The sequence below is a fragment of the Hoplias malabaricus genome, chromosome 15 (assembly GCF_029633855.1).
Source record: "Hoplias malabaricus isolate fHopMal1 chromosome 15, fHopMal1.hap1, whole genome shotgun sequence".
Classification (NCBI taxonomy): Eukaryota; Metazoa; Chordata; class Actinopteri; order Characiformes; family Erythrinidae; genus Hoplias; species Hoplias malabaricus.
In genome coordinates this window covers 21,655,598-21,680,890 of record NC_089814.1, presented here as the reverse complement: position 1 = coordinate 21,680,890, position 25,293 = coordinate 21,655,598, and the positions used below count along the sequence as shown (strand labels likewise).

Sequence of the window (25,293 nt, the reverse complement as noted above, 5' to 3'; positions counted from 1 at the left end):
CATTTGTTTATTTTTTTTAGAAAGAATAATTATGCTCACTCACTTTTTTTACCAGGCCTACCCAAAAGTCCATTTCTGGCTACATCACTGATCACTATATTTTGTCATTTAACTCACATTTCTCCCACTTCAGAACAGCTTCTCTTTATTTTTTTCTGGTCTTTACATTTGTGTGTACCTGTTTGTATTTTAAGTTAATTAAGTAACTAAAAGTTACATTTAACTAAATGTAGTTTTAGGTTTAAGATGTATTTCTTTTTTTTCCACACACAACACTGTGGAAGAACACCTTTGTATGACTAAAGTCTGCAAATTCATTTAAACCAGTTTGATACTTTAACCTACTGAAATGACTTTTAATTAACTTTAAGGGCAACAAAGTCATCATGAGTAACATTTGTAATTCTGTTGTTTTAATTAGTTTTAACACAAAATTCAAGCAATTGATGTAAACGTTGTCTGGGTGAACCAAGAAAACACATTCTACATGGTTAGATGGCTTAAATATAAATATAAGGTGAACTTTTAATTCTTTTGAACTTACAATTTATTGTAAGAATTTAAAATGATTTCTGGTGGAAAAAATATTTTCTTCTTTTGTCTTCCAGGATTATTGTTAACATTGTCTCAGAAAATCTGACCTTCTATGCTTTCTCACAGTTTTTTGATGGCCTTGTGGTGAGTGTTTTCTGTACATATTATTTACTGTATATATTTTATTTTATTTCCTTTATTTATTTTAAACATTCCAAACGGCCTAACTAAGCTTAGATCAAATCTCCATGATCAAATATATATATATTTTTCCCTCCAGTGTGTGAGTTCAGGGATTCTTGTGGGTGCTGGAAAACAGAAGATTGCAGCTGTGTCCAACCTAATCTGCTACTATTGTATTGGTCTACCCATAGGAATATCACTGATGTTTGCTGCAAAATTGAGGATTCTAGGTAATTCCAACTTATGTTTACAACTGGCTTTAAATACCATGCATGGCATTGCTAAAAGTCTTAAAACAATCATATCCCGAAGATAAATGTATTATTTAGTCACTGAGTCATTTACAATGCAAATATAGCCATAAGGCTAAAAAAAGAGTGAAGGCTACAACAAACCAGTCACTGCATATTTTCTGCTCAGCTGTACGTGGTGGGAGGAGAACACTATCTGCCAATTAATGTATTAGACACCTGTTTTAGTTTGCTGTATGCTGAGTATTTGGGAAGGGACATGAGCCATCCCACCCTCCTGGAAAGAAGCCAGTTATCTTCTGTCTAAGACTACAAATCCATTCAATATTTTACAATACCAGCCTTGTCTTTAGTGTCATTATTATTTTCTTGAAATAGTAGAATAAACTGTGATTTAACAGAGATACAGCCGAGTCCAGTAAACTGTGGTCTGATTGTCCACTTGCATACCACACCAGTGTCATAACAACCTTATTAAGAACATGAGCCTGTTTATATGTATACAAGTCTATCACAGAAATGTAAAACAATATTATATTTACATGTTCATCAAGGCCATAACTTGCTGCATCTCTTTAAATTCCTTAGGTCTGACACTAGGCCTCTTGGTGTGTGTTATCCTCCAAGCCTGCTTCTTCATCACACTAATCTTCAAACTCAACTGGAAACAAGTGACAGAGCAGGTATGGGCTGTAACATGGAGCCTATAGCTACAGCTTAATCCTGGACTTAACCTCTCTGTACTTTAACTCCAGGCCCAGAAACGAGCTGGAAAGCATACCAAGGTGGCGTGTGTACCGCAGAAGGGTCCTGTCGGTGGTCCAGTCATTGACACTGTGGTTTCTGAAGGAGCGGACAGTCTGGAGCAAACACCTGATGGAGGAGACTTGGTGAGTGGTCGACAAGCAGTTTGCACACTGGGGAAATCTCTCAATCAAGGGGACAGTGCCCAACATTACCAAACTTTTCAGCCTTTTTACTTATTAGTTGTGCTGCAGAACATCCTGCCTCTGCACAGGAAAAGCTTATCAGGATCTTTGTACCATACTGAAATAAAATATAAAAATATTAAATATAAGTTCTTCGGCTTTAAGAGCGGCCACTCGACGGAAACTGCACTTCTGTCAGTAATGGAAGCTCTTAAAGATGCCAAAGCAACAGGTCAGTCCTCAGTTCTCAGTCTGCTCGAACTATTAGCAGCATTTGATACGGTCAACCACCACATCTTACTAAACAAACTCACTGACATGGGCTTCAAGAACAATGCACTCTCCTGGTTTGAGTCTTATCTCACTGGACGATCCTTTAGTGTGTCATGGCTTGGACAAACATCAGCGCGACACCACCTCACCACAGGTGTGCCCCAAGGCTCAGTGCTGGGACCCCTCCTCTTTGCCTTGTACACCACCTCTCTAGGCCCAATCATACATTCGCATGGCTTCTCCTATCACTGCTATGCAGATGACACACAGCTCTATTTATCCTTTGCTCCAGGAGACACTTCAGTGGCAACTCAAATCTCTGACTGTCTCTCTGACATATCTACATGGATGAAGGAACATCACCTCCAATTGAATTTATCCAAAACTGAACTACTGGTCCTCCCAGCCAAGAAAGCTATTCTCCACAACATCAGCATCAAGCTAGAGTCCCTATCAGTGGCTCCCACCAAGGTTGTAAGAAACCTAGGTGTCATGGTTGATGACCAGCTGACCTTCGCAGATCATGTTACCGCTGTAGCTTGATCGTGCCGCTTCTCCCTATTCAACATAAGGAAGATTAGGCCATATCTAACTCAACATACAACACAGCTCCTTGTTCAGACGTTAGTAATCTCCGGTCTAGACTACTGCAACGCCCTCCTGACAGGTCTTCCGGCCTGTGCTGTGAGACCGCTACAGATGATCCAGAATGCTGCAGCACGCCTGGTCTTCAACCAACCAAAAAGAGCACATATCACGCCCCTATTAGTTGAGCTGCATTGGCTACCCTTAGCTGCTCGCATCAAATTTAAATCACTAATGATGGCCTTCAGAGTATTCACTGGTTCTGCTCCCATCTACCTCAATAGACTCTTAAAACCGTACGTTAGCACCCGCCCTCTCCGTTCCTCAAAGGAGCGCCAACTAACACGACCAACCCCCCGTACAGGTCAGTTGAGGCTATTCTCATCTCTGGTACCACGCTGGTGGAACGAGCTTCCAAGCACTATCAGAGCAACAGGAACCCTCTCCGCATTCAAGAAATCATTGAAAACCCAGCTCTTCCGAGAGTATCTTTTGCACTGAATGTCTTTCTTTAATGCACTTATTACTTCCTGGCATATTGCACTTAATGTAAGGTATTTTGTATAATTTGTGCTGTAGTTCGAATGTTAGATCCTCTTTTGTAAGTCGCTTTGGATAAAAAGCGTCTGCCAAAATGCATAAATGTAAATGTAAATGTAAGTTGCCCAAAGGAAACATATTTTAATAATCTATTGTGTATATATATATACGATTATTATCTCCAAGCCATGTTATTAAATAATGATCTATTTTGGTCTTTTTAAGGTCTACTCAATAACGGACTCCTCTAAAATGAGTGGGTATTCTCTGGTGAACGCTAAGGAACAGGAGAAAGATGAGAGTGGGAAAGCTGAGGTGAAGAATGAGGAAGGCGGAGAAAGCCGACCTAAAAAGCTGCTGTCCATCCCTCAGCTTGTGCTGAGGAGGGGACTCACTCTGCTCACTGCTGTCCTCATCCTGACCATCGGAGTGGTAGTCCACCTGACCTGCCCCCCTCCAGAACCATTTGTCCAAGTTAAGAGCAACCTCACCTTGGTCTGGGGAAACTATACCAGCCCTACTGGCTTCCCCAACTCTACAGCCAGCTAAGCACTCTACCCAGGAGCTTATTCAGGGCTTTTTTGCATCCGTCTTCAAACCTGTGTGAACAAATGCAGACTAGACTGTTCAGACAGTTCTGAGCACATTTACCAAACCAGTGTTAAACCCCTCCTTGCTTTAACCTCCTTCCTCCGCACGGATGCAGGTAAAAGTCTGACTGGATTGTCCTAAAAACGCTGCATGAATGTGCATTACACTCTCCATTCTCTACTGGCACTGGCCGTGGAGTGTTTGTGTGTGTCTGTGTGTGTATGTGTGTGTGTGTTTGGGTGTGTGTATACATGGTGTGCTGTGTAAACCTCAAGATCACCCTTTTCTTTATGTACATTTTAAGTTAAAAATGTTTTGCATTTAAAAAGCAGAAAACACAGATAACAGACATTTACACAAAATACACCACTAATTATTATTTCAGATCTGTCATTTGTCTACACTTTTGATGCTATAACTTGTCCATTCCATTCATCTGTAACCACTTCATCCTGTTCAAGATCATGGTTGGTCCACATCCTTAAACACCCATATGAAGGATGTTGATCCAAAAGAAAGAAAGAAAGAAACTGTGGGGAAAGGGGGAACCACGTTCTAACAGGTTTTGCTCTTCCCTTACATCTTGTGTCTGAAATTGGATCACGATTTTTTAATATAAGTTTTCCCCTTTCTATTCTGCCTCCTTACTTTTGGAACACTCTCTAGAAAAAGAAGAGCATTTGCATTAGTTCTCAAATTGGACACAGGGCAAAGAGTGCTCACACTAAAGACTGAAAACATTAAGTTAGTGTTGGAAGATTTGGTGTGATTTTCTAAAAAGTTACACTAGTCCAGTGCCTAAATTGCTGCTTTTATTAGAAATGGCATCTTGAAAGGGTGGTCTCTGACTTTTTGCACAGGCATGTAGCTGCTCCTCATGGCAAAGCAGCGCTAGCAATATGAGGCTCATTCAAAACTTGTTGAGGTAGAGAGCATCATAACAGCATGCTCATAATACTGCAAAGAGGGACGTTTTCCGTCATCCCTATATTCCATTGTCTAGTAAATATCAGGTATGCAATTAAACTCTTATAAGCTACTTTATTTTTGTTCATAATACACTGTATGATTTTATGGTAGTCATTAATGTTAATGATTAGAAAGGTGAAACTTGAGGTACTCTGTCAGATTGTGTTAGTGATGTTACTCAGAATGCAGGATATAATGTACTGTTATGAAGAATTTGTTTTGTTTTTCAAGGTCCTATATTCAGTGTGATAGGCTATCTCAAGTGTAGTGTTCCTAAAATTATCAATGAAATTCATTGAATTGAAATGGCTTCCCTGTTTCTACACTGTATGGGCCCTAAAGCCACATTTTGATACATGAATGTGTACATTAATAATAATCTGTATAGTCAGAACTGATGTCAGCAAAGATGTTATTTTCTTCAGTGAAATGTTCTTTTAAACACTATTCATGCTTAATTACTTACATCATTGTTTAATATGGGTTTACGTTACGCATAAAAACGTATACAGGAAATTTTTATACCAATTGTGCGTTGTACACGGCAAATCTCTTATTAGTCTACATTAAATATACAAATTAAAATGTTAAATTATTTTTTAAATAACACTTTAAATGTAACAATTGCAATCAATAATAAGTACTTCTGTTTGGCTAATCTTTCTTTGGCAAAGCATTACCATCACACATCCCAGATAGCAATGAAGGTTTTGGCCCAAATGTGGCCCACATCTGCAGTTCTCTAATGGCCCACACTGGGCTGTGAATTACGGTGCTGACTGAAGGTGTGTCTGGCTGTGTCTACTCAGCTACAGGTCCACATTAAATGATCCAGGTGTCAGTGGCTTGTAATACAAGTCAATCCCAGCTCATTACAGTTGACCCACGTCCAGCCCGCACTAGATTGGTAATTGAACTAAGTGCCAAAAGTGTCACAGATTAGGGCCAAACGTGTCTGCTATCTGAGATGTTTTGGGATGTTTTGGCTTTACTTTTCAATAAAATGCATCCCCAGTTTCATCAGATGAATCTGATTTTAAAAATATATTCTGTTTACACGTGTTCAATGTCTTCAAGATCTGTTTCTGATTATCATCAGATATATGTTGAGTGAAGAGTTCATAATCCAGTCACAATGTATCTTGGGTCAGATTTACATGTTGTCACTCTCCAAAGAAAAACATATCTCCGTTTTTGTCCATTTTTAGTTTACTACATTATTTGAACACAGAAGCTGTCCTTTATACTGTGTAAAAATTCCACCATGAATGGACCAACAGTAATGCTCCAAAGTGACCTGGAATAAAAATATTTTATATTGAAATTTGAAGATACATGCTTGTCTTTGGACAGTGATGATCTGGCTTCCCTTGTGATCAAATAAAGCTGAAATAATGATCCAATGGCTGAAATTGCATGTTATATCAAAGTGTAAACTGGCTCCTAGGCAGCAGCACAATTACTAATATTAGTCCCCTGCCATCTTAAATGGGTAGTTCCACATTCCACAGATTCAGTATCCAGGTCATTTTTAGATTGAAGAAATAATAATAAAAAAAAAATCTCTTTTTTTGTGACATCTTAAAGAGATTCTTAAAGGAATGACTCAACGATTAAAGGGGTGATGTCAATGATTATTCAAGACATAGTTGGTGTCCAAATTTTGCTTTTATTTACTTATTTACTTTTTTTTAGTTCTGGAAACTACAGTTAAAAGATTTATCATTGCCACCAGGAACTAGAATGCACCATTGTTTATGTTCAGATTTATGGAACTAATTTACAAGATAATTCCAACTGCTATAAATATAGATAAATAAAAAAATTCATTGTGTTGCTGAAAGTTGCAGGTAAACAATTTACACAAAATAGTCATATGCATTGTTGTGTAAAGCCTGTTTTCGAAAATTACTGACCAAAATATTCACTACTAATGTTTAATTATTAATCAGATTTATTAATATTTATGGCAAGTCACCATAGAAATTACTTCTAAACCACATGATCTTAATGAAGGTCTGGATGCAGTTGGGTATGCATTTACAGTTAGGACACCAATCATGTTTTCACTGATCTGTTGATCTAGAATAAAAATGGATGGACTAGTTGATCAGAAAAAACTGTAAATGAGATTTTTCCCCAACCCAGTGCTTTAATTAAGCTTTAGAAATTGCTGCCAATGAAAGTTTGCTGGTTATAGTCATACTTGGAGAACTGGACTGGAAGTTGTACACAATGTGCTAAATATAATAATTTAACAGGACAAAATTCAGTTATTTCCTGATGATGCTACTTGTTATTTACTTTACTTCATGCCTTGAGGAACCTTAAATAAAGTCTAATCATCATTTTAAAAAACTAAATACAATAAAAAGTTTGTCTAGAAAGTGCTTCTAAAAAAATTAAACCTATACTGGAAATTCTCCTTGGCTCGGTTTGCTTTCTTCATGATAAATTAACCCACTGTCCTGAACTGAGTTGTTTACAACCAATATATAACCAATATTAATTTAATATTTTACAAGTTGTAATATTTTTTCAATATTGTATTAATTTTATTATGAACTACTTTAATTTTACTCTTTAGGTTTGCACCTTTAATGTAATACTACTCTATGTAAAACTGTCAGTCAGGATTTAACAGGTATTGCAAGGCAGTAAAAGCAGTTCAGAAATATTCATATATTTAACACAGGTTTTAAATGGCTCACATTCAAATGTCAACAATTCTCCTAGTCCAAAGGATGGGAACAAAGCTGCTGAATAATACTTTCAATTTTAACAGCTCTTTGGCTTGTTTTTATACAGCTTGTAGTGTCATGCCCACTGATGTAACGTGATACATCATATAAAATGACTAAAACACAAACATCAGTCTTCAGGTTAGCTAAGAGTGTGCTTCTTGTTTTTAAATGCCTAGATAGGGTCGTCACCCTTGGACTTGAAAAACAAGATTGTATTTCCACCCTTCCTGTGTCTTGTTGAGAAAGACAATGTTTGGCAGTGAAATTATTTGCTCTCACACTCATTTGAAGAGTTCCATGAGAAATATGTTTAAGGCAATCCCACCAGTGAGGATGAGCAGCATTAGGAGTACAGCAAGCCCTCGACGAATGACTAGCTGCCTGGTGGTCAGCATCTGTCCCACAGTGACTGCTACTCCACTTTTTGCATTTTCTTCTTCACATTTTTCCTGACCTTCCACATCAGACTTTTCATAAACATAGGCTGCTCCATTGGCTTGAGACTGCTGAGATACATCTGTGAGGAGAGACAAACAAATCTAAGGTTATCTAAAGAAACACACAAAGCACTGAACTTATAAAGGGTGCTTTAGCTTGGACTGATTTTTTTTTTGAGGGTTCGAAGTTTCAAGGGTGAAGCAAGCACATGGTTTCTGAATGAAGCAAATACAACAGGTAGTGCCACTGTCACACAGCTACAGGGTCCTGGGGTTCACCTGATATTAGTCAGGTTTCTACATCCTAATATATGAATCCTGAACCCACAACGACAAAACTCTCTTGGTTTTGTCTGACAGATTATCAAGACTGCTAGAGTCACAGCATACCAACCAGACCCCATGCCAATGCACCTGAATGAAAGCTTGTCCTACTTCAATCTGTACCTTATTACTCAGGTTATCAATGCATGACTGAACCTGGGATTGTTTCCAGCTTGTCTGACGTTGGCTGACATTACCCTGACATTAGAATGGGTTTGACACCAAGGACTTAGCAAATTATTGGCCAGTCTCTAATTTTTCATTTTTTGCCAAAATACTTCAGTGGACCATAACTGTGCAGTTAGTTGACAGACCATTTTTAAATCCAGTCATTAGTTTGAGGTGTTCCATCTGGGCTTCAGAAAAAAAAACAGAACTGAAACTGCACAAGTTAAGGTGGTGAATTATTTTTTTAATAGCAGCTGATCAAGTGTTTGTTGAATTTACTTGTCTTATTGGACCTTACTACAGCTTATGATTCCATATGTCATTGCCTACTACTATCTTGGCAATTTGATTGGTACAAACTCCAATTGTTGGTTCCAGTCCTATCAGATAGGCAGCAATTTGACTCAAATGGGGGTTACAGCTCTGACTCATGCTCTCTATATGGTGTCCCTCTGGGCTAAGTACTCGGCCCATTGCTCTTTATACTGAAAATGCTCTCTCTCAGTGACATATGTATATACACACCAGTGATGAATTACACAAATCATGGACATTATTTAAGGTAGAGATACCTAAGGTAAAAGCCCTCCATTTAGATTTTCACTTAAGTAAATGTACAAATACTTTTCAGGCAGTTAGCTCTCCAGTCTGTTTACGTGCTGGAAACAAGTCTGATGTGTTTTCGAAGCCCCAATGAAATGAGTGTCTCGATCTGATAAGCTAGGCCTTAAGGTTGAAATGTCTTCAAATTCGGAAGAGGGCTAACTTCATTACAGAAAGTGCTACAAAACTGAACAACTTCAGTTACAAATGATTTTCTGTGTTAAGTTAAACAGTGATTAAAAACTTACAGACAAGTTAAACTTCAGCCATGTTGTTTTTTTCCCCTCAAACACACCATTCCATCTTAAAAGACGTTTAGCGTCAAACATATCAAAAGTAAAAGTATCATGATTTATCATATCTTTAAAGTCCTATAATCATTTTGGTAACAAGACTTTTGATAAATCAAATAATTTATGTAAATATACTTCAAAATCATTCTTGCTTCACCACTATTTCAATAAAATTTTATTTATCTGATACTGATATCTGTTAAAAGTATCATGAAGGCAAAGTTTGTCCATTATGTAGAGCTAAATTGCTGTGAACTTACGTTTTCCAAACAACTTGGCAACTTAGTTACAAGTTTAATTTTAATAAAAGGTGAAAAAAAAACAGCATTGTAGGCCTTTGTTCATAAACAAACTAGTCAAAACATGAAACGAGTTTGTATAAATACAATGCCAGGGCTGTTGCATAAAGTTAGGATTTTCATCCATTATTCTGGCATATGCACTCCAGCTGGCACTCGATGCTGCTGCATTGACTTTGAACTGGACAGCTCTGTCTAGGCTAAAACACTTTTAACAAAGTACGAGCTGTAACCTGATTGGTGTGATATGAGCTTCTTTTGTTTTGAAATTAAAATTTTTTTATACATGCATGAGACAAAAGTAATGACAGATTTCTCATAATGTTGTGGAGTAAAAAGCAAGATATTTGACTTTGAAATGTAGTGAAGTTAAAATTAGACTTCTTTTTTTTCCATTTAAAAATTGTTGCCTAAATCTGCAGTTTCTCAGCTTTGCTGCTGCTGAGAATATTATCCTTGAATTTTTGTAACATCTAGAATTGAATACTGCAATGCTGTACTATACAGACCCCCTGCTTGAGATTTGAATAGGCTCTAGTATGTGCAAAATTCAGTTTCAACTGTTCTGACCTATAACAAATCCAGGGAGCACATTAGTCCAACCCTGAAATACTTTCAGTGGCTTCAACTACAGTATTGTGTACATTGAAAATTACTTGTGATGGTGTTGTATATCTCTGCATGGCCCCCACTTAATAAGCTAATCTGCCTCAGTCAAACTCTCCAGCATGTACTTGTTACTCCTTTTACACACATTTGGGGTCCCTCCCTCCAAACTTTGATAAGGAAATATTACAACATTTACTCATTCATTCATTCATTCATTCATTATCTGTAACCGCTTATCCAATTCAGGGTCGCGGTGGGTCCAGAGCCTACCTGGAATCATTGGGCGCAAGGCAGGAACACATCCTGGAGGGGGCGCTAGTCCTTCACAGGGCAACACACACAGTCACACATTCACTCACACACTCACACCTACGGACACTTTTGAGTCGCCAATCCACCTACCAACGTGTGTTTTTGGACTGTGGGAGGAAACCGGAGCACCCGGCGGAAACCCACGCAGACACAGGGAGAACACACCACACTCCTCACAGACAATCACCCGGAGGAAAGCCACGCAGACACAGAGAGAACACACCACACTCCTCGCAGACAGTCACCCGGAGCAGGAATCGAACCCACAACCCCCTGGAGCTGTGTGACTGCGACACTACCTGCTGCACCACTGTGCACATACAATGTATATTCATTTTTGACCATTTGTGTGTGTGTAACATGAAAATCAGTGTTAAGTTATAACTGACATTGTTTTCATTAACTCATCAGTGTTTAATGTGTAGAAGCAAAATATCCTGAGAATATTACCTTCTTTACAGCACTTCATTTCCATGGCATAAGATTTGGTCTCAGCTGGCAGAATACCTGCTCGCACCTGAGCCTAAAAGACAAGCAACAACCAAAATGTGTACTTCAGATTCAAACAAAACATCCTTTATAATAAATCATTACCAGTTAAATAGATTGAGATATAAAAATACCTCCTTTGTTGCATTCACCCAGTCAAGTTTCCAAATGATGATGATGAAAAAAACTGACTGTAGGAAGACACATAAAAACATGCCTGTCCACAAGCCTGAGAGAAGAGGGGAAAAATAAATATAATGGTTACAGACCTCTGAGCTTAATACTTTTATCAGATTAGATTATTTTAAAATGCATTAAATAGCAAACATTTGTGGACACCTCCTCATTCAACGTCTCTTTTAAAATTAAGGACATTAATGCCAGGTTGTACTCTTCTGGGAAGTCTCACAAACACCTCCTTAATCCCACATTTATTGGATGGAGATCCATCACTCCAAAGAACAGTTTCATTGCTTCACAGCATAATGCAGGGGTTTTATAACCTTCTAGCTCACACTTGGCAATAAGCCTGGGGGCAGTTACCTCATGTTCAGCTTCTCCTGAACATTCCATTCATTCACACTTTCCTATGCAGATTCTAAAAGTTATGTAGGCACTTAACTTAAAATTATGTTTGTGTCAGTAATTATAAGGGGTTTTTACAAACCTCTTAACGTTGTAAATGTCCAATTTTCTCAGAGTGTTATGTTCTGCTCATTTGCTACTCACCAATTATTCCCATATTGAGTGCAAACATCAGAGACACTCCAGTGGGGAAGCCCACGAAATAGTAGCCAACAATATTACACATAGCCCCAAGCAGCTGCTTTCCTGCACCTCTGACTATACCACCGGTAATACCCTGCACACAGATAAACAAATGCAACATAAATAGAGAGTGATGTACATAAAAAAATGTATTGCATTTTGAAATTCCATTTCCATATTTTGTGAAATCTGAAACTCAATTTGTATGCTCAATTCCAAAATAATTGGACAGGTGATGTAAAATTAATATGAATTTGTCCCCACTATTTTTGAGTGTTACAGTTTATATTTACAAAATACCATCATGTTAGTTAGTGAAGTCATTAGAAATAAGTTCTTTGCACTTCTGCCACTTAATTAAATGTTCAAGAGAATTAAAAAAGTATAGAATCTTGTTTTTGCTGTATATTACAAAACGTCCCATATTTCCCAGACATGGGCTTTGGTAGTTCACTAATGTGAAAAATCATGTATCTTAATTTTTTTCATTTTTCTTTGATTGAACACATCAGCTCATCACATAGTGTTAAAATTCACACTTTCATTACATGCATTTGCGTTTACTGTAAACGATGAAGCTCATTACCGCAATTGCATCAAAGAGATGGAAGAAGCCGTACATAACCATAATTTCTGAAACTCTGAGAACAATATCCCTGCAAAAGATATATCAATTACAATGAAAATAATCTGAAGTATTTCTCCAGTATTTCTTCTTTTTGTTGTTTAATAATTTACTCACTGTTCAGTGGTGAACACATAAGCAATGAAGTCCTTGGATCCACTTATAAATGCAGCCACTACACATGACACCAGAACTAGAAGGAAAAAATGGATAATATTTGAGTACACAAATACAAATAACACATTAATGGCTATGTCTTACCATTATTTGCACTACAGCAAAAGTCCTCTTTACATTTCTTTAAATAAATGTTACATTAATTGCCTTCACAGGATTCCTATAATATAATCAGGAGAATATTTCAGGCTATACAACTATATATGATTCGAATTCATCAAAGCCAAATATCTGTAGATTGATGTGCCGTGTGTATCCCACAATCAGAAAAATTCATATTCTTACTGATATGAAATGTCTTTATAAATGTGTTTGCAGTACGGTCAACAATATATTCATTGTATAGGCATTTGTACATATAAATGGAATGCATGGTAGCAGAAACAGGTAACAGAAAGCCATAATTTAATATGCTGATCACTTTACCATGTCCATTATGGAAAAGGTAAGCGAAAATCATCTCCAGCAGAGTTAAAATAACCAAAGCCAAAGTCTCTGAAACAGTGGCGGAAGCTCATTGTCGGCTTACATCATAAAATTTGTCAATTTATTTATACATAAAATCTGCCCTCCGTTACTTTTCAGTAAAATGGCCTGTGATCCTGTTGATTGAATGAAATAACAAACCGATATTAAACTCGAACAAGGAAATGTTGAAATTATGTTAAATTCTACCAAGGAAATACTATGAGTGTGTTTTATTTACACAATGAAGAATGGATATGGTCAAGTAATTTCACCAAGCAAATACCAAGAATTGGGTTGCAGTTTGTCATTCGACTCGCAAAATCCGCGATATGAAGCTCCCAGTGTAGATTTTTAAATAGCTGTCAATCAAAATAGGATCATCATCCAATCATCTTGCCGAATCTCCGCGTCCAGACCCGCCCACAGCTCCATTCACCTCCAAAGACGCTCAGCGTCCGGGGGCGGGACAAAATCGTGGCATTTATCCAATGACCGGCGAGTTTCGAAGCAATGAAAAATAAAACGTTCCATGCAGTCACCGTTGAAGTGAATAGACGCTCAGCTTCTACGGGCAAATGCATTGACGCCACGGGAGTTATCTAATTAAATCGAGTCCGTCGAATTGTGATAAGTAGCTGATTCTGAACGAACTCTTCGAAATGAACGTGTTCTAACGCATTTGTAGTCAATGAAATGTTAACACAACTGTACATATTTGACCATTTAATTTTTGACATTTTAGGGAAACTGAGCTTCTCTTGCAGTCTTAGAGAAATCGCTTCTGCTCTGAATGTAATGCTTATGAGTTTTACATTCAGTTAGTTACATAAATGGAAGATTCTTTTCATGTCTACTTACGTCCACACAGCAGAGCCACTTTGCTGGAGAGTTTGGCCTGTTCTGTGTTTCCAGCTCCAAGAGCATTTCCCACTCTCACACTAGCAGCCACTGCAAATCCTAGAGGAAACTGTTGGAGAAAAGACCAAATGCACTGTGAATCTAAGCCACTGGGACATTTCAATTCATCTCAGTGTAAGAAAGTGCTACTGTGTGACTCTTGTTTAAATGTATGTTAATTGCTAACTTTTTTTATTTGTTGTCCTGATTACAGCAGCAAAAATATCCAAATGTTTGTAGTCACCCCTTAAATACAGTGAATCCCATGCAGGCATTCATTATTATTATTAATTATTCATTATACAAGTTTTATAATCACAAAAAAACAACAACAAAAAAAACATGAAATCTGGCATTATGGCTCAAACAGTTGAATAACAAGTTCTCACACAATTAATCAAATATCTAGAGGCCTAAATCCATCCCAGAAAAATATGGTCATTACAGCAGCAGCAGCAACATACCTAATACCCTTGGTTTCAGGAGAAATGTTATTGGCCATATATTTATTTTAGGCTTCAAGTTTTTAATCCTTCTATAAATTTATCTCAGAGATCACCTCCAGATTTAAGTATTCTCTCTGTCAATTACCTAACAACTCACTCAGGCATGAATAGTTTACAGTGTACACTAGACTATGAAACATTATTTTGCTTGAGTAATAGGATAATATTATTGGTTATAAAATGTCTTATGTAAACAGAGAGATGATTTCTTGGGTGGTGTAAGAAAAACAGAAATGTAGCATATTAACTGGAATAAAAAAAGGATCCAGTTTCTGTTTTCTTGTTCTTACAAAACAACACCTCTGGCTTTGGACTTTTGGCACAACATCCACATTTGTTACACTTCTCCAAGCTAGCAACTTAAAGGAGGAAAGTGACATAAAAATAATGGTAATTATTTACAACAAATATCTTTTAATTTTACAACATCTAGCAATGATATTTGGCTTTATTAAATTAAAATAAAAGTTATTAAAACCCACAGCTGGAGACTGTAATTGTGTCACAATTAGCTCTGTTAAACTCTCAGAACTCCAAACCTATATTCCTCAAGCTTATACATTTTTACATTACATTTTACTTCCAAACAGTTGCATTTATTTCCAGAATAGACTTTTTGAATAGCCAGTCTGCTGGACTAGTGTCTGAGCCACAAAACATCCAAGCCACTGTGCAGTTTTTCTGTTTCTTCTTTGTCACAGTGTAAAGATGATGACTAGAAAAGAGGCAGCTGCATTTGCTGTCTGACAGGGTATAGAACAGTAACTGATGGATATCTATAAAAAAAATGTCTTAAATATTTTACTGTTTACTACTGAATCAAAGAAGTACACAAATATTTCATTTTTGGCCATTTTTGACTTGTGTTTTTTGAAGAAGAACAAAGATTAAAAAGGGTTACTTTTAAGAAATTGAGCACTTATGCATCACATGATTTCACAGATCTTACAGCATAGAACATATAGTATTATATAAGTTTTTAAATGTTAGTTGTCAATGCTTTATAACATCCTCTGAGAAGAAGCTGAGAAAAGCCAGAGTGATAGAAGCACTAACTGAATATGCATTGAACAATCACTGGATTACACCTTTTTCTACTCACTATTTCTACTATATATTTAATAAGCAGAAAGTCATGTTGTCTGTCCCTATAACGAAGCAAATACATGGACACATCTCACCGTTACTGACTTACTGACAAGTAAATTATATCTGCACAGCTTTTTGTTTAACTTTACGTGAAAGCAGACGAAATCTCCGGATTATTAAAGTTAGAACACCAGAGCGAGGTGTTACTCAAAATGAACAAGGCTGTGAATTAGTTACAGCACCGTTTTATGAGTCGGACCCTTGTAGAAATGTAAGTCAGTAATACATTTCTAGTTCCTGCAATGCCCTGTTCCTTTATCAAGTATAGATTCCTTGGCTGATAAAATGATATGGTGCTTCAGAAAAAAGTAATGAACTAATTTTATAGTTTATTATCTGTTATTATTGTAAACAAAGACATTGATATGAAGCACCAAAGCTTCTCCAGACCTTCCAATGTCAAGGGTATGTATTTTGGGATTTCCTGTTTTTGAAATGCCAGAAACACCTCAGTGACCATGGCTATATGGCTAATGGCGGTCCGGCTAAACTAGGCTTGCCTAGTTTCTCTTTGCTCTTGTTTATCCCTATTTCACCCTACTTTTCATTGGTCAGGACCACCACAGAGCAGGGATGCTTTGGATGGTGGATCATTCTCAGCTCTGCAGTAACACTGACACAATGGTGGTGTGTTAGTGTGATTTATGCTGGTACAGTGTGGATCAGACACAGCAGTGCTGCTTGAGCATAATCTACTGATGAAGCACTAGAGGAAGACTAACTGTGCAGCAACAGATGAGCTACTGTCTATGATTTTACATCTACAAGATGGACCAATGAGGTTGGAGTGTCTAGCACAGTGGACAGTGAGTGTGCATAGTGTTAAAAACTTCAGCAGCACTGCTGTGTCTGATCCACTCGATCCAGTGCAACACACGTTAACACCCCACCACCACGTCACTGTCACTGCAGAGCTGGGAAAGTAGGTGTTCATATATCCAGTGATCATTCAGTGTATAATATAGTTTGACATGCTACAAAATGTTGAGAGTATAATTTTAGAACACACCTTGCATTAATACAAGTATTATTAAATTGTTAAAAAAACATGTTCTAATTCTAAGGCTTTATTTTTGATGTATAAATTATTAATAAATATTTAAACTCAAATACAAAAAGTTATTTTGAGGTTAGTGTCTTACCATGTATGCAATGCATGCAAGCTCATAGACCACTGACTGAGAGCCCAGCTCAGTTTCACTGATGAGCCCTATAATGAACAAAGAACAATGAACAACGACGAAGAATCAAACAATTAGAAACGATGAGACTATGGAGATGAGATAAACCTGAAAAAATAAAAAAGAGAGAAGGTTACAGACCTGCTAGGAATCCTCCAATCTCATAAGTCCACCACTCCACACAGAGCATGAGCATGCTGGGAAAAGCCAGGCGGATGAATGCACCCCACTCTTGTAGAGAGTCTCGAGACCAACCTATGGATGTAAAAAGAGAAATAGAGCCTCCAATGTTTCCTTAAAGAGGGTTACATTTGATAAATTGAGCACTTATGCATCACATGAAAGTAGGGTGAACCTATAGCATTATATATTTTCTTAAATGTTTGTTGTCAATGCTTTATGCCATCCTCTGGGAAGAAGCTGAGGAAAGCCAAACCACTTACTGAATATGCACTGAACAATCACTGTATTACTGTATTATAGCACTTCCCTGCATACTTTTTTATCCCTATTTCACCCTGCTTTCCATTGGTCAGGAGCACCACAGAACAGGTATGATTTGGGTGGTGGATCATTCTCAGCTCTGCAGTGACACTGAAACGATGGTGGTGTGTTAGTGTGGGTTGTGAAGGTACGAGGTACGAGCCATCTGCTTCTCTACACAGGTTTTACACTTGCTGTGAGGATTTAATTGCATTCATATTCATATACATTCCTGAGGTGAAATAGTGATGTTGGATGATTAGTTTTTGATCACAACAATCACTCTAACTCATCCTAAAGGTATTGGATGGAGCTTAATCACTCCAGAGTGCCACTGCCTCAAAGCCCACTGCTGGGTATTTCTCTAAATGATGAGCATGACCAAAGGCTTAAGTGTAGCTATCCAGATTGGCCCATTTTATTGGCCATTGCTTTTCTATGGAGAACATTATTAAAATATGAAAGAGAGATTCTAAAATATATATTTCAGTGATTTTATTGCTATTTAAAATCTCTGTGTACTCCACTGCAGCATATAGTTTATTAGTATGGACAATAATATACATTAATGTCTTTGCATTAAAAAAGAACAGAAAACTTTGTGACTCAGAACTCACTTATGTATTTCTGTATGATATTTCATTCTTAAATCAAATGAAATTTGAACATTAGGCTAGGGTTCCTTGTATATATGTTATTTTAGTGTTAAGATTCATTGTCCCTAAGAATTCCACATTTGTACATGGATATTATTAAAAGTTACAAAAATGTACTTTTTGACATGGGGCTTTTCTGATCACTGTTATGATACAGTGATGCAGCAGATAGAGACCAGGTTGAAAACGAGTAAATAAATAAGTAAGTAAATAAGTAAAAATACACCTTAAGAACAACTGTCAAATAGAAGTGGGTTCCACATGGGCTTATGTCATGCGTAATTAAAACTGTCTGGAATTTTGTAAGAAGTCACAAAGTACACAGATCTTGAGTAAAATATTAAAAAGTTGTGATGTTACCCAGTGCTCTTACTCAAGACCTGTGTGCGTCTCAGCTTGACGTCTCAGCTTGACTAAACGACATAAATCTGGTGAAATAATAAAAGTTGCTCAGTGAAGTCTAATCTAACTGATGGACGATTTCTGTATGAACTGGGCTCTAAACATGTCATCGTGACATCACTTATCAATTATTTACATTCTCTATGACAAGATTTTCAGACGTTAAGGACAGAGGAGCGGTAATCTGTGAGTGAGCCAAGATTTGCCACTCACCATCCCAGGTGGCTTTGTGCAGACCCTTCCAGCGGATGTACACATAAAGAAACACTGCCAGGGAACACTGAGAAATTGAATTTGCTGCAGCAGAACCGCTGTGGAAAAACAATGCGATGGCAATTTCACACAAAGCAACAAATTAAATATTAAAAAATGATTTATTCTGCTTCTTAAAGAGCAGCTCAAGTGAAATATATAGAGAACATATTTAACAAGGACATTATCTGGTCATAAATCTTGAGTTATTTTCACTAAAATACATCTTAGTTTAGTGTGTGGTTATGTGCAGTGAGAAAAGCAGGTATTTGGGGCAAGGCTTCAAAAACACAAAATTAGACTTTTTCTCCTTTTTGGGGTTCCTTTGTTGTCTGTAATACATGGAAATGCCTGCTATCAAGAAGCCACATAGGTGTACTGTTGTAAGGTAAAAGGCACTAATACATGCCTGTATTATTTTCCAAAGCACCTTTATGTCCATTGCTGCTGGCAGAATTATTTGTCACAATAACTGGCAGAATTTAAATGCAAAATCTTGAAAAAATATGAAAATATGGAGGTGGGGGAGTGCAGGGATTTGGTATAATAATATACTGGTATTGCTGTTCAAATTATTCACACTAATCTTACATATTGATAAATTAGGGGACCATGGATACATCATTTTGAGAAATAGCCTCGAAACAAAATCACTCACGCTACACCCAGATAAAGCAAATGAAGAAATATGTAGTTTATCACAGCATTCAGGACGTTTGCAGCAGCTCCGGTGATGACCTGAGGCCATATGATGCCCTACAGCAGAGCATAAAATGTCTTTATTACTACATTAAGAGTAATGTAAAATGTGTAAAATATGGACGCCCGTTTCCACCAAATAAAAGGGTCCCTTTTTTAATCATTAGTATGTAAGTTGCTATCTCATTATTTCGAGACACTATCTCGTTATTTTGTGATTATAAATCAATATAATGAGTTATTATCTCATTATATTCAGATACTAATTCAACATAATTAGATAATACCACATTATTTATTGACTTAGTATCTCAGTATCTCTCCTTATTTTGAAATAGTGTCTCAGTATATTGACTTTATATTTAACAAATAATGAGACAGTATCTCAGTATTTTGACTTCATATCTTACTAAATAATGAGATTATAATGTAGTTATGGTGTCTTTCATGGCTGTGAATATACACATTATATCTAAACAATAAAATGAGTTGTACTGAATGGAAAGATTTTACCTGATTCTGCAAGTATCGAGCTTGCAGCTGGTACATAAAGGCAGCCTGAAAGAAAAAGAGATCATTAAAATGGTGTAATCATCAAACTGTCTATAACTTTATAGTGTGTTTATAAAGTTCTGGAGCATAAAAAGAAGAAGAAAGAATAAAACAGTAACTTTACACAACTAATCTGTTGAGATATCTATTGAAAAAATACATATATGCAGATGGTTAAACTCACAGGCAGAGATGGCATGTATATTTTCACATACAGCTGTGAAAGACTGTGGAGGGTAAACAACAGCTTATGAATATTCAGAACTCTGGTAAGAATGTCATTAAAGAGATACTTAGCATTTCTACCTCAAGGAACTGGCATGCAACTCACTCACTTGCAAACATACTCACTCACATTTAGGGACTGCTACTTAGTGCTTTATATCAGTGACAGTATGTTCCCATTTTTACACATATTTCTGTAGGATACTTTTATGAATAACTACAGAATTCTGCTTCTTTATGGTGCAACCATTACAGACAGGGATCTTTAATGGCAAATCAACAGTTTGTATAAACTCAAAAAAAAAAAAAAAAAAAACCAGTGACTTCATATAATGGAACACTGTGGGCAGCTGCAAATAAGCCTAATTGTCACTGTGCTCAATGGCAAGCACTACTTAAAGGAACACTAAGCTTTGGAGAAATGGAAGTAGTATTCTAGTGATTAGTACCACATTTAACACTTGATCAGATGGAGTGGTGTTTGTATTTCAGAACTAAACATCAAATCAGTACCTGTCCTCGCTGCCTCTAAAGCTGACTGCCATAAAACCTGAGGTTTAAATAGCAACAAGGTCAATTCAGCTGTAAAGCTATGGAATCTGTTTAGTTTTTCACAAACTGCATCACTGCATGCCTGATTGCATTTCGCTATCAGAAAAAGCAACGGACATTTCTGAAGATAAAGCCGAAGGCTTTGTTAAATTAAATTTGTAGCTCTAGCATTTGAAGGTCATACGTTCAAAACAGCTTTACTCTACTGCTTAGAGAGGTACACACACACATAGTATATTTTAAGTGTTTATTTAACATTTTTAACATGGATTGAGCATGTGCCCATTGACAGTGACATCAAAGTGTTTTTAATTTATTTTTTATGTTCATTTCTAAAATTAATGTCAGTTGTAATTGTATCGCCAATTCACAACAAAGTTCTATTCTGAGGCAGTGCTGTAATATCACTTTATGAACAGTACTATATAAAACCAAGCCAGTATTCAGTACTACAACATACAGTAGGCATTCACAAGTGAAAACACTGGGTAATGATCCGCCTGGAGAAAATACCTGGCCACTCTGGGGCTCTGTCTGACAGCCAGCAGGATGGGCTCTGTGTTGATGAGTATAGCCCAACAGGGGAAGCAGGCCAGAAGGAGGATGAAGATGCCCCTCTGTAGGATAACCCCCACCCTCTTTAGGTTATTACTGCCATACGTCTGAAGAGAAAACATGCAACAAAATATTTACCTCTAGGTGTCTTGGAATGTTTAATCCCCCCCCCAAAAAAACAAAAAACAAAATATTCTGCGTGATTTTTGATAATTAAACATATGTTAGAGTTACAAAATTTTGAACACCCAAATTGTTGTCAGAACAAAATCTAATATTTTAAAAAAGATATTTTACAGTAAGAGCAAAGTTATTTTATTTAAAATTAATGTAACAATTAGTGTTGCACGGTATACCGATACTAGAAACGTATCTCAATACTTTGTCATTTAAACGATACAATACCCCCATTAAATGAGTACAGGTACTTTTAAAAGGAGTGTTTTTTCAAATAAGAGCTGTATTTCCATCGAGTGCCACAGGGGGCAGTGTGCGGCCGCCGCGCTTTGTATCCTCTCTTTCCCTTAATGATTTTGCAGCTAGTTTTAGTGACATTTCAGACCTTCTAGTGAGTTATTTAAAATAAAATAAAAAACCGATAAGCACCTGCGACTTTCTCTACAAACCTTAACCACTTTTTATAGGAGAGAATCGCCGGTAGCACAACCCGTTAGAACACCGGGACTGACCGTGACCGGGAGAAACAGCTCTGCCCACAGTTTAAAACAGAGATTTGTGAAAGCGTACGAAAGCTCACCTGAGAAATGAGTGTGTCACATGCCGATGCCAAACCTGACCCGATAGACAGGCCTGTGACATTTATAACCTGCCAAGCAAAAGAAGTGGTACAGTTATAATCATCTTTACAAAAAAAAATGGAGGATATTAAGAAGAAACGTTACTCACAGCGATGGCCAGCGCTACACTGGCTAACTCCGTTTTCCCCAGGTGTCCGCAGAACACGGTGCTTATGAAGCTGATCATGAAGGTCATCAACTGTGAAATAAACTGTATTTGTGGGAGAAACGCATCATGAGAACTGAATCCCGGCAAACAGCTGGATGCTAAATATTTTCTGACAGAATTAAAAAAATTCAGAGTAAAGGTCTCCCAAATAAACAGTTTAATATGTGACTTTAATATATGAAATATTTATGTCACCATTCAAGTTTGGGATCAAAGTTTTCAGTTGAATAAGATGAAATTTCTTTAACAAATATACAGACAATTGTTCCAGTAAGATATGCACAGGTTTCAAACGAGCAGGACACTAAATCACTTTGAAAAAAAATGTAAGATGTTTCAGATCCAACAGAGATCCACGTGATTCTGAAACGATCCAGAAAACTGGATAAATAAAAGAATGAAGTTACAATAATATTAATGTCCAAAAGGCACAGAATAGTAACAGAGGACTTTAAACATAAAAATGACCAGAAAAAAGGGACATAAATGATGACTATGTAACAGACACATTATTATTATTATTCATTTATAAGTCTTTCCCCAATTTAGTGCAGCATAACTAGATTAAAACCAATTCTATAATGATAATACTGTATACCCTGGACCTGTGAAGAAAGAAAGAAAGTGCACAGATATACACCTGAGGACATGATAAGGCTAAAGGCACTAGTGGAGTTCCCCGTTTGAAAGTGAGTTAGAAGGCAGTGTAGTGCTCATACCACGGGTCCCGCTAGTTTGAGTAACTGGACGGTTTCTTCTTTATATTTGACCGGTATCCAGCCAAAAACTTTCCTTCCACATCCTGTGGCAGAGTCCTGAGCCTCGGCGGTTTTTTCTGGCGCTGAGATCCCGTTAATTTGAGTTTCATTTTTTTTGCCCATTGCCTGTCACTCTCTGAATTACCGCTGTCCGAGAGAAAGTCTCTGTGCTGTGGAGTGACTCCCCCAGAGGAGAGACGAACTTTAAACGACACATTAACGGTGGCCATCCCACTGCGTATTTTGGCCCTACCCTTAGTGAGACAAGCATAGGACCCTCAGCTCTTCAACGTATTACATAATAATAAAAATAGCTGGGTCCTAGCTTCTAGCTGCTTTAACCCTTAGATGCATAAGTGGGTCAAAATTCTATTCATTACCAATAGAATTTCATAAGAACCTTTGATTCTTTATCTATCCATCTATCTATCTATCTATCTATATATATATATATATATATATATATATATATATATATATATATATATATATACACATATCACAGACTATATCATTATTTTACACAGCAAGATCTGATACATGTATTTTTTTTACCAAAGAAATGTGTGCGTGACATTCATGACAACTGTGAGAGCATATCCAATTATCATGTATCAACAAACACTAGCTAACATTACTGTATTGTGTGGAGTATGTGTTTATCATCTATTATCACATTTGTTAGCTAACATTAGATTGACAGACAGATAGGTAGATAAATAGGCAGACAGATAGATGTACTGTAATGAAATATGTGTGTAATGATCATAGCCAGAAACAGGTAGTTTGCAGTTACTCAGACTCATACACTCACACACACAAAATGAATGTTGACATTGTTCTAATGCTGTCGTGTAGTTTCCGTTTTGAATTCTCAAAATGGTTTAAGAATGTTGAAAATGTTTAAAAAGTGAAAAATAAAAATATTTCAAACATGAAGTAATTCTTTGGTGGAGCAAAATATAATACAAATTATTATTCATAACCAAAATGACAAAAGTGGCATAAAGACACATTTATTTTAACATTGGTACCCGTGGGCACATTTTGTATTCAACCACAGCAAATTACTTACATAGAATTACACAGAATTAAACATCAAGGGAAGTTCATAGGCAACAGACTAACGCAGATAAATATGTTATAAAGTTCAAGTTCAAGTTCAAGTTCAAGAAGTTTATTGTCATTTCAGCAGTATATAGTGTTTACAGTACACAGTGAAACGAAATAGCGTTCCTCCAGGACCAAGGTGCTACATAAGACAATACACAACATTAAAGTGCGACTAGTGTAAAGCTAGTGCAACATGAAACAGTGCACACGCATTAAAGTGCAAAGGACATAGAACACAAAACAATACACAACATTAAAGTGCAACTAGTACAATCTAGTGCAACATAAACCAGTGCATACACATTAAAGTGCAGAAGATATGGCTAAGAAAAATACAAAACAATGTCCCTACAGTACAATACAATACAATGTAATACAAGACAAGGCAAAAACCATAAGTACGGAGGGGATGAGGGAGAGAGACACTGCAATTTAAAGTGTATTTGTGCTGTAAACGGTAACTGGATGTAAACATGATGTAAACCGGATATGTGAAAACATTTACAGTCCAACAGACCAGTGTTTGTGTGTGTGTGTGTGTGTGTGTGTGTGTGTGCTTCTTTCAGTCCAGTCTTAGTCTCTAGGTGTTCAGGAGTCTGATAGCATGTGGGAAGAAGCTGTTACGGAGTCTGGATGTGAGGGCTCGAATGCTTCGATACCTTTTTCCAGACGGCAGTAGGTTGAAGAGTGTGTGTGAAGGGTGTGTGTGATCTCCCACAATGCTGAGTGCTTTGCGAGTGCAGCGAGTGGTGTAGATGTCTGTAATGGAGGGAAGAGACACACCGATAATCTTCTCAGCTGTCCTCACGATCCGCTGGAGGGACTTGCGATCTGCCACAGTGCAGTTTCCAAACCAGACAGTGATGCAGCTGGTCATGATGCTCTTGATGACTCCTCTGTAGAAAGTGGTGAGAATTGGAGGGGGGAGATGAACCTTCTTCAGCCTTCGCAGGAAGTAGAGGCGTTGCTGGGCTTTCTTTTTGATGTTACTGGTGTTAGTGGACCAGGTGAGATCATCCGCTAGGTGAACACCAAGGAATTTGGTATTCCTGACAATCTCCACAGCAGAGTTGTCGATGTTCAGCGGCGAGTGCTCACCCCTTGTTTTTCTGAAGTCTACAACCATCTCTTTGGTTTTGTCCACGTTCAGAGACAGGTTGTTCACTTCACACCAGT

The 25,293-nt window shown here is 37.2% G+C and overlaps 2 protein-coding genes across 2 annotated transcripts in view; one reads left to right on the top strand and one right to left on the bottom strand.

Moving 5' to 3' along the window:
- slc47a1 (solute carrier family 47 member 1) overlaps positions 1-3,844 on the top strand; it is a 28,842-nt gene extending 24,998 nt beyond the window's left edge. The window contains exons 13-17 of the mRNA XM_066645594.1: positions 609-678; positions 815-947; positions 1,557-1,651; positions 1,724-1,858; positions 3,521-3,844. Coding sequence (XP_066501691.1) covers positions 609-678; positions 815-947; positions 1,557-1,651; positions 1,724-1,858; positions 3,521-3,844 — 757 coding nt within the window. The remainder of the gene's footprint in view (positions 1-608; positions 679-814; positions 948-1,556; positions 1,652-1,723; positions 1,859-3,520) is intronic.
- Positions 3,845-7,876: 4,032 nt separating this feature from the next.
- On the bottom strand, positions 7,877-23,171 carry LOC136668224 (multidrug and toxin extrusion protein 1-like). The gene is made up of 17 exons (XM_066645596.1): positions 22,966-23,171; positions 22,187-22,288; positions 22,038-22,106; positions 21,239-21,387; positions 20,133-20,175; positions 19,910-19,954; positions 19,356-19,453; positions 18,659-18,756; positions 17,046-17,159; positions 16,866-16,933; positions 14,030-14,138; positions 12,644-12,719; positions 12,488-12,557; positions 11,863-11,995; positions 11,268-11,362; positions 11,095-11,167; positions 7,877-8,116 (listed from the first exon to the last, which is right to left on the bottom strand). Exons 1-17 carry the CDS (start codon positions 23,125-23,127, stop codon positions 7,881-7,883), a joined length of 1,740 nt encoding a protein of 579 aa, XP_066501693.1. The 5' UTR covers positions 23,128-23,171; the 3' UTR covers positions 7,877-7,880.
- Positions 23,172-25,293: the final 2,122 nt, after the last annotated feature.